Source organism: Peromyscus leucopus, chromosome 1, assembly GCF_004664715.2.
Source record: "Peromyscus leucopus breed LL Stock chromosome 1, UCI_PerLeu_2.1, whole genome shotgun sequence".
Taxonomy (NCBI): Eukaryota; Metazoa; Chordata; class Mammalia; order Rodentia; family Cricetidae; genus Peromyscus; species Peromyscus leucopus.
The window spans coordinates 103,524,087-103,534,512 of NC_051063.1; the positions used below are offsets into that span (position 1 = coordinate 103,524,087).

At 44.5% G+C, this 10,426-nt stretch overlaps 1 protein-coding gene across 1 annotated transcript in view; it reads right to left on the minus strand.

The window, feature by feature from the left end:
- Nucleotides 1-1,639, minus strand: part of LOC114698737 (F-BAR and double SH3 domains protein 2) — a 17,986-nt gene extending 16,347 nt beyond the window's left edge. The window contains 1 exon segment of the mRNA XM_037206161.1: nt 1,586-1,639. Within this exon segment, the coding sequence (XP_037062056.1) occupies nt 1,586-1,639 (54 nt within the window).
- Between the last annotated feature and the right edge of the window lie 8,787 nt (nt 1,640-10,426).

A 10,426-nucleotide genomic window follows, 5' to 3' on the forward strand; every position in this document is an offset into this window, starting at 1 on the left:
TGTTGCATCTTTGTGTGGTTTGGGTATCAGGGTAATTGTAGCCTCATAAAAAGAGTTTGGTAGTGTTCCTTCTGTTTCTATTGTGTGGAACACTTTGAAGAGGATTGGTATTAGTTCTTCTTTGAAAGTCTGGTAGAATTCTGCACTGAAACCATCTGGTCCTGGGCTTTTTTTGGTTGGGAGACTTTTGATGACTGTTTCTATTTCTTTAGGGGTTATTGGTCTATTTAAATGGTTTATCTGGTCTTGATTTAATTTTGGTATGTGGTATTTATCCAGAAAATTGTCCATTTCTTCCTGGTTTTCCATTTTTGTGGAGTACAGGTTTTTGAAGTATGATCTGATGATTCTCTGGATTTCCTCATTGTCTGTTGTTATGTCTCCCTTTTCATTTCTGATTTTGTGAATTTGGGTGCTCTCTCTTTGCCTTTTGGTTAATTTGGCTAGTGGTTTGTCTATCTTGTTGATTTTTTCAAAGAACCAACTCTTTGTTTCATTGATTTTTTTGTATTGTTCTCTTGTTTTCTATTCACATCAACTCTTAATATTCAACTTCTTAATTCTTGCAATCTGATAAGTAAAGAATGAACTTTCACTTACATTTCATGAGCTGGCGTTGGTGTCACACACACAGTCCCAGCACTTCAAAATCTGAGACAGGAGGATTGCCTTAAGTTCTAGGCTAGTCATGGCTACATAGCGAGATCCTGTCTCTATTTTTTTTTTTAAGGTTTATTTATTATGTATACAATGTTCTGTTTGCTTGTATCACGGCAGGCCAGAAGAGGGAGCCAGATCTCATTACAGATGATTGTAAGCCACCATGTGGGTGCTGGGAATTGAACTCAGGACCTCTTCCACAGCCAGTGTTCTTAACCTCTGAGCCATCTCTCCAGCCCAAGATCCTGTCTCTAAAAGACAAACAAAAAAGTAAGACCCTATTGCTAAAGATACCACGTGCTTGGTCATAGGACGTATGGAAATCACACTATAACTAGACAGTGGCTTTCTCCCTGCTGGCTGACCTTCCCAGGGCCAGAGGGTGTGATACATTGGTGACTGTTGTCATCAAGTATTACTCAGCTGTGGACCCACATGCTACACTACAGACCTGTCAAACAAGGTGTACCTATTGGTAAAACAATGGCAAGTCTGTTAGAGATGCAACTGATGTCTTCCTTCTTCACAAGAAGGAATTCATACATAGTACTATAGACCTGGCCCAAACAGTGGCTGTAGAGCTGTATAGGCCCTAGGGAGGAAGCTACAGCCGTGGTTCTGCTAAATGGCACAACGTGTCCATCAAATCGCCTTCTAAATATGTTTATTTCCGTAGCTTCCATGGCTGTCATCTTAGACAGAGAAGCTGCAGTTTGCAACAGGCAGCAGTGAATGCAGACTCACAACTGGTTAGAGTGCTGAGGACAAGTGATTGTTGAATACTCAGCCATAAATGAGACGTCTATATCACCCTCTCCGAGGTGCAGGGACCCATCAGGGAACAGAGAGCGGAAAGAATATCAGAGTCGGAGGAAGGGGTGGAGCGTCGTGGAACGCTGTCTTCTGGGCGTCACGTGGCCAGTACACTGTGGAGCTCACGGCAGTTCTGCCACCGGCACAGGATTGCCACTGTCCACATCCTGTCACGCAGTGGAGAGGGCTCAGGAAGCCCCGCGCCTTCCCAGAATCTGGAGGTGGTTAATGGTTGATGGAGAGGGAAGAGACGTTTTCTTCTATGGTGTAACCTCTGGTAAGGTTCCAATGTTCCAGTAACTCCTCATCTGTGCTCCTATAAAAGGAAGCCTGATGAGACTCACTAGGAAGCACACACACACACACACACACACACACACACACACACACACACACACACCGTGATAGCAAAGCAGAGTGGGGACTAGTTGGAAAAAGGGGAATCAGTGAGCTGGGGAGAAGGACAAGAAAGGGTAATGGGGAAGGAGTGAATAGATGTACCCGTATTGTATACACACATGAAAATGTCATAATGGGGAGTGAGTGAGTAGATAGATGTACTCATAGTGTATACACACATGAAAATGTCATAATGGGGAGGGAGTGAGTAGATGTACCCATATTGTATATACACATGGAAATGTCATAATGGGGAGGGAGGGAGTAGATGTACTCATAGTGTATACATACATGGAAATGTCGTAATGGGGTTGGCGAGATGGCCCTGCAGTTAAGAGCACCCGATGCTATTGCAGAAGAACCAGGTTCGGTTCCCAGCACCACATCAGGCAGCTCACAACTGCCTGTAACTCTAGTTCCAGGGGATCCAATGCTCTTTTCTGGCCTCTGAAGGCGCTTACACATACATGGTGCAATACATACAAGCATGTATTTTCAGGCACACATACAACACATAAAACAAATATAAATATTTGAAAGCAAAATATGAATTGTTATGTATAATCAGTATATGCCAATAAAAAGAAAAAACACAGAAGCTTTCACTTTTATCATTTGAAGAGTCTATGCCCCTGGCAATCAGTTCATCACAATACTGTGCACTTCTGAAGTGTCTTCATCATCCCAAGTAGAACTTCTGTTAAAATTAAGCAGTAATTCTCCATTTCTTTGATCCTCTTAGCTCCAAGCAACCTAAATAAGTCTATTTTATGTCCTATGTTAAGTATAAATGGAATCATACAGTATCTGTTCTTTTTAAAAAATTATTTTTTCTTATATGTGTCTGTATCTATGTGTATGTATAGTACGTGTGTGCAGGTACCCATGGAAGACATAAAAGTGTCAGATGCCCTGGAGCTGGAGTTACAGGTGGCTGTGAGTTGCCAGTGTGTTCTGGGAACTGAACTCAGTCCTCCTGAGGAGCAGCAAGGGCTCTTAACCAGTTAGCTGCCAATTCAGCCCAAGTATCTATTCTTGCATGTCTGCCTTTTAATCATCATGTTTTCCAGGTACACACATGATCTATCACAACTTCTTTTTCTGTGTAGTCCTGGCTGTCCTGGATCCCACTCTGAAGACCAGGCTGGCCTCAAACTCACAGAGATCCACCTGGCTCTGCCCCCCCCCTTCCCGAGTGCTGGAATTAAAGGCGTGCCCCACCACAGCCCTGCTACAACTCCATTCTTTGAATGACTGAATAATATCCTACAATGTGTCTGTGTCATGCACTGTTGATCCACTCACCTGTTGATTCCCTCTTTTTGTCTAAATAAAAAGGAAAGGTTTTAACTCTAACACAGTAAAATTATACACAATAAGAACAATTATCAGGTAAGAATGACATTTACAATATCTAGTCCATTTGTATTTGGCAAATTCTGAGAAAGTACTGTATTATCTATATCCTATCTTGGTGAGTCAAAAGTTTTGTGCCTAATTGACTTTTTATCATAGCTTGTATGACCAACCTAAAAATATCTTTTTGGACCTTAAAATATTTCTTAGATAAACAACTTAAGCTTTTATGTCTCTCAACTTATACACTTTACATCTTTTTTGTATATTTTTTAAAAATTTGGTAACAAAGAAAACTATAACTATAGTTATCTAGTCTTCAATTCCATCAGAGACCTGAGAAAGATATAATATTACCTGAGTAAACATGAAATGCAGAGCAAACAACTCCAAAACTACGAAACAACAGAGACATCTGGCTGCCTGGACAGTCACCCCAAAGTTCCTCTGTAATGTTGGAGCATCATCTTTGGCCTACAGGCCTGTTATATCTGGCAGACCTTTCTGTGAAGCAGAAATTTTTGAAGGACTATCCTACCCTGTCTTGGCAATGTTTGGCAGCCACTTTCTTTTGTGTCCTGTTTGTCCAGCTTGGACAGCATACTGTCAGCAGCTGAGGCAAGGGCACTCTCCTGCCCAGTGATTAGCTTTTGCCACAAAGGAAGCAAACACCACATGGCGATTCTTTGATCCCATCATCCTTTTATGAAGTAGATTGGTGCTGCCAGGAGCAGATGTGTCTCAACGTCATGAAAACCCTTACGTTATTAAAACATCTTAAATGCCATATTCTGTAGATCTCTGAAATGTTTGAAGACCACCTGTTTACCTAAAATATATCTCTGACCTTGAAAACATATGTAATACGACTACAAGTTTGATTGTTATAGGTGACTAACTACTAACTTTACATCTTTATTATCCTAAATAGTTTGTGATAATAACCTTTAAGGACTAGGAATTTACATTACATTGTTAAATGGGCTATATAGGTACAATACCTTAAACAAGAGTAGGAATGTATGTACAGTATGTTCTAACAAAAATAACCTTAAATTTGTATCAATATACAAAAATACCTTAAATAAGAGTAGGAAAATATATAAAGTATAATTTAAAAATAACCTTGAATTTAGAACAATATATAAATATCCATACCAATGTAAAATATTTAAGACTTGTAGTTCCTTTTTTAGTGTAAAAGTAGATTCATAGCTGGGCGGTGGTGGCACATGCTTTAATCCCAGCACTCAGGAAACAGAGGCAGGTGGATCTCTGTGAGTTTGAGGCCAGCTGGGCTACCAAGTGAGTCCCAGGAAAGGCGCAAAGCTACACAGAAAAACCCTGTCTCAAAAAAAAAAAAAAAAAAAAAAAAGTAGATTCATAATCTACCCTTTTATCTTACCATTTCTATATCCCCCTTTTTTCTTTTCAGAATGAGATCCCTGAATCTTATCTCCCTTTGTTCAGCATTTTTCCTGACTATAACCAATAACAACTTGTAACCAACCCCTCTAAACAATGACAAATATCCATAACCGCCGAATGACCGAAAACCCCACCTCTTGGGAATGTGAGCAGAGTGTTCTCTAGGCTGCTTCCTGTTGTCTGGGGGCGATGGCATCTTTAGGGGACCCTGAGAAAATTGGGATAATGGTCAGGTCCTGGGGGAGCTAGCAGTATCACGTGTTGTCCAGTCTCTGTGTGATGGAAAGTACAAGGATTATCTGAAGTCCTGACTCTGCGTTTGGACCATCTCAGCCAGCAGCCTTGAAGCTATTTTGGATGCAGAACTCTGAGGAAACCACAACAGAGGCATCTGAGAGGCTGGATCACCTGGGCCACCCGTTTGCATTGGTGTCTGGTCCCTTGCTCTGAAAACATGTAAACTTTTAAGGTAACGTACATATCTGCACTAACACAAGTATGGAATGGGCAGTGTGCACAATACAGATAAAGATGATTTTTTTGTTCTGTTTGAAACAGTTAAAAGGCATCTGTCAACTTTATAAGTCCATTTGGACTGCATAATCAAACTGTAATATAAATCTCTATCCATGCATAGGAAAGGATGGCATGTAATAATAAGTCTTGAGGACTCTGTAACCAACAAGATTTACCATGTCTCATCTCGTCTCTGAGCTGTTCCCATGCAGAGGGATCAGTTTACAGGTCACCTGTCCTGTAGTCTTTCTTGGCTTCCTCCCCCATGTCTGTAGCCAAGATACTTAGGAGGTCTCCCCTGGTCAGATCCGATCTATATTAACCTGGAAAGAATCCACAACCCTCGTTCCCTGTAAAAATGAAAGCATAACCTCTTCCCCAAAGTAATACATTTTTGACTTCTATTTTAAAGTTAAAGCATTCCTAAAGTACATAGGTTGGATTAATTTAGCAGTCTCTTCCATAATCCAGTGTCTCTCAGCAGTTGTTGTCTGTTCATTAGCATTCAAAATATTCAAAATTAATAAAGCACCATAAAAGGTCCAAACTCCCTGTGTTATAATATTTCCCATTTTTTTTTTCCAAGACAGGGTTTCTCTGTGTAGTTTTGGTGCCTGTCCTGGATCTCACTCTGTAGACCAGGCTGGCCTCGAACTCACAGAGATCCACCTGGCTATGCCTCCAGAGTGCTGGGATTAAAGGCATGTGCCACCACCGTCCGGTTTATACTGTCATTTTTACATGTAGTGGACCATATATTTCTTACATAGAGATAACTTGGACACAAAAATAGAAATTTGTCTTTACATATTCTTTTCTTTCCTCATACTTTTTAAAAATTATTATTTGGAGCCGGGCGGTGGTGGCGCACGCCTTTAATCCCAGCACTCGGGAGGCAGAGCCAGGCGGATCTCTGTGAGTTCGAGGCCAGCCAGGGCTACCAAGTGAGTTCCAGGAAAAGGCGCAAAGCTACACAGAGAAACCCTGTCTCGAAAAACAACAAAAACATAAACAAAAACAAAAAAAATTATTATTTGGGAATTTCACATCATGCACCCCAATCCCATCACCTCCCAGTCCTCCCTGATCCACCCTCACCCTTGTGACTCTCCCCCCAAAAGAAAAAAGAAAAACACCCCCGACAGGTCCAATTTGTGTTGCCCATACACTCACCGAAAACGGTCAAACTCCAGTTGCCAGCCCATTAAAGAAAGCTGAGTCCTTCATTTGCACCCTGGACAGCAGCCCTCCGCTGTGGAGAGCTACACTTCAGCAGCCTTATCACAGTTTTTAAGAGTTCTCTTCAATGGTTTCCGTTTTCTGTCTAGGTTGTCACTTTTTTGGGTTGGGGGTAGGGTGGGAATTGTCACTGAAGCCTTCTATGTCCCTCTTTCTCAATTCTGAGTCTGCAGTCATCGATAACACTGCAGAAGTAGTTTCCTTGCCCTCTACCGTCTGGGGGAACATGTTTCATGGACGTCCACATGGTTTCTGGTGAGCACGGATCACAGATATCCACATGGTCTCTAGCATCAGCACGTGCCACGGACTTCAGCATGGTCTCTGGTGGCAATACAGATCACGGACATCAACATGGCCCTCTGCCACAGCACCAGCCACAGACACTACCATAACCCTCCATGGCAACACAGGCCAAGGACATCCTCATGGCCTCCAGGGCAACATGGGTCAAGGACACCAACAAGGTCTGCACTAGTAGCCCAGCCCTAGAACATCAACATGGCTTCAGGTGGCAGCACAGGCCACAGATATCAACATGGCTTCAAGAGAACACAGGCCATGGCCATCAACAGGGCCCCTGGCTGTGGCAGGACCACCGACCCAGACATAGCCCTTGGTAGCAGCATGGCCCACTAACATCAACATGGTTGCATGAGGGAGCACAGATCATGGACATCGGCACGGCCTTCTCTCACACCTGTCTAGTTCTGCCTCTCTCCACCACCCACGTACTGCTCTGTTCCTTCATCGTTCCCACCTCTCCATCGCATATTCTTTTTTTCATAGTGGCGTTGGAAAATGCAGTGTGTCACACAGGATTTTTTTTTCCCAAACAGTTTTACATGCAAATACACATTGCAATGAGTTGTTGGTCTGGTTCAAGGTTTCTAGTTTCTGATGCACCATAAATACTGGACCATCACCAGGACTCATCTCAGATATCCAGCTGTTGTCCAGAGTCAGGGTGATCTTGAGGCTAGGCAGGGTATACAGGGGCAGGTTCCTCCGAAGAGTGAGTTCCAGGCTGCCATTCCCCCCCCCCCCATGTCAGCCTCCCGCCTCCCTGAGGCTCCCCAGGCTCCCCCTTTGTGCTTGTAGCCTGCAGGGGTAGCCCAGCCCTAGAACATCAACATGGCTTCAGGTGGCAGCACAGGCACAGACATCAACATGACTTCAAGAGAACACAGGCCACGGCCAACAAGTGGATCTAGGCCTGGATGGCAGCGGATTAGTCAGTCTAGGGGCTTCTGCCTACGTATTCTTCTTCTTCTTCTTCTTCTTCTTCTTCTTCTTCTTCTTCTTCTTCTTCTTCTTCTTCTTCTTCTTCTATTTCTTTTAATGATTTATTTATTTTCAATTTATGTGCACTGGTATTTTTGCCTGCATGCATATCTGTGTGAGGGTGTCAGATCCTCTGGAACTGGAGTTACAGACAGCTGTGAGTTGTCATGTAGGTGCTGAGAATTGATCCTAGGTCTTCTGGGAAGAACAGCCCATGCTCTTAACCACTGAGCCATCTCTCCAGCTCCTGCATATTCTTATATAAAAATTTATTAGCTACCCAGGCAGTGGTGGCATGCATCTTTAATCCCAACACTCAGGAAGTAGAGGCAGGTGGATCTCTGAGTTTGAGGCTAGCCTGGTCTACAGAGCAAGTTCCAGGGGGTGAATTGTATATATGTATGAAATGGTCAATGAATAAATAAAAAAAAAAACCAAATGATAAACTTTGGCTGAAACTATCTTCTATATTTAGAATTAGAAAAACTATAAAGTTCACTTGAAATCAGATTTTTAGGGTGTGGCCATAGCAGGTTTCCCACGTCTCAGTGGATAAGCTCACATAGAGGTGGCACTAACTGGACCCAGTGGGTGAGAAAAAAAATGACAATTCAAAATGAGTAAATAAATTTTTTAGAGCTGGAAGTATGCTACCATACTTTTTGAATCATCTATCATTCAAAAATGACAAAATTATTAAAAAATTTCTAGCAGTATTTCGTGAGTTAAAAAAGCATTAATTAGGCGTGCTGAAAAGACAGTTCCACAGTTAAGAGCAGGTACGGTTTTCCAGAGGAAATGAGTCCATTTCCCAGTACCCACATCAGGTGTCTTCCAACTGCCTGTAACTTCCGTTCCAGGGAATTTGATGCCTCTAGACTTTGCAGGCACCTGTACTCATGTGCGCGCGCGCGCGCGCACACACACACACACACACACACACACACACACACACACACACACACCATGATTAAAATACATTTTTAAAAAGTGTTAGGAAACCTGCCCGCCACATGGTGGTGGCGGCGGCGGCAGCAGCGCACGCCTTTAATCCCAGCACTCGGGAGGCAGAGCCAGGCGGATCTCTGTGAGTTCGAGGCCAGCCAGGGCTACCAAGTGAGTTCCAGGAAAGGCGCAAAGCTACACAGAGAAACCCTGTCTCGAAAAACCAAAAAAAAAAAAAAAAAAAGACTCCTTACTTGAAAGATACGCACACTGTGTCGGGCTGGGTGTGGGCAGGCTGGGGTCACAGAAACCTTAGCTGTGTGCAGGGCCTGGGAAGTAAGTGCTCCTGGATCCGATGTGTGGGCAGAGCCAGACTTTCTGCAGTAACGCTGGGCACACATGCAAAGGTTGGGAGGGCCCGAGCCAAAGACACACGGGGGACTAAGGTCAGTTTATAGTGTTTGGAGACAGGGTCTTGTTGTGTAACCAGGCTAGTTTGAACTCACTGTGCACCCCAGGCGGGCATCAGTGCTGGGGTTACGGGCATGCACCCCCATGTTCCGTTCCACAGTGGTTTCAGAGGACAACAGGATACACTGTCCTGGGTGTCATCTGCCTTTACTGTTCTCCAAGTCCCGTAACTGACCCCATTAGAATCTCAAGATCTGGAGGGCTGCCTGACACTGCCCCTTTCTGGTTTATTTCCTACGGAGAGCCAGGTCAGCCTTCACTGAGGACAGGCCAGTGAATCTTTCTTCCCCTCTTCCTCCTCTTCTTTTGGTTTTTCGAGACAAGGCTTTTCTGTGTAGCCCTGCCTGACCTGGAACTTGTTCTAAAGACCAGGCTGGCATCGGACTCACAGAGATCCGCCTGCCTCTGCCTCCCGAGTGCTGGAATTAAAGGCGTGCCATGGCCCACCCCCCCGACTCTCCTGTCATTTTTTACCCCAGCATGTACCTGCAGAACTCTGGATAGGCACTTTGCTAGAGACGGTTTCAAGAGATGTCTGTGCTCCTAGTCCAAGAGAGGGAGCCTAATGGTCCTGAGTCAGAGTACTGGGTTGCTGGCTACCTCAGGTACCTACAGCATGCAGCCTCAGGCAAGCAGGGCCCATCTCTCCTCCTAGCCTGGCGTTTTCCAAATAAACGGGGCCCTTTCTTTTTTGTTTGTTTATTTTGTTTTCGAGACAGATTTCTCCGTGTTAACAGTCCTGGCTGTTCTGAAAAATCGCTTTGTAGACCAGGCTGGCCTCGAACTCACAGAGATCCACCTCTGCCTCCTGAGTGCTGGGACTAAGGGTGTGAGCCGTCACGGCCTGGCGAAACTGAGCCTTTTCTTAGAGCCCTAAAGTTCTGCTTCCTGTCCTTCCAAGCCTGAAACACTGGACCTTGAACCCAGGCCCTCGCACAGGCTAAGCAAGATCCCTATGCCTGAGCTACTCCCACCCCAGGCCTGCATTGGTCATTTTTATGTCATCAAACTTATTCATTTGTTCTTTCCAAGGGCTTGAGTCCTTTTTTCCTCCTCTCTGGCTAATTAATGTTCTTGGTTGATCCCTCATAAACCCCACTCAAACGTGACCATCGGGAGACAGTGGGGCTCTTCCAGGCAGTCTCTTCTGTTAGACTTGTGCTTGGTGCCTGTCCCTGTACAGCCCCGGGGTGACAGGGTCTCTGCCCTTCCTGCTTCCGAGGCGACGGCGACAAGCATCCTTAGCAGCTGACTCTGGTCCAGGCGTGGCGAGGTTAAGGAACGCGACCCCGAGGCCCCGCCCCGGACGCGCCCA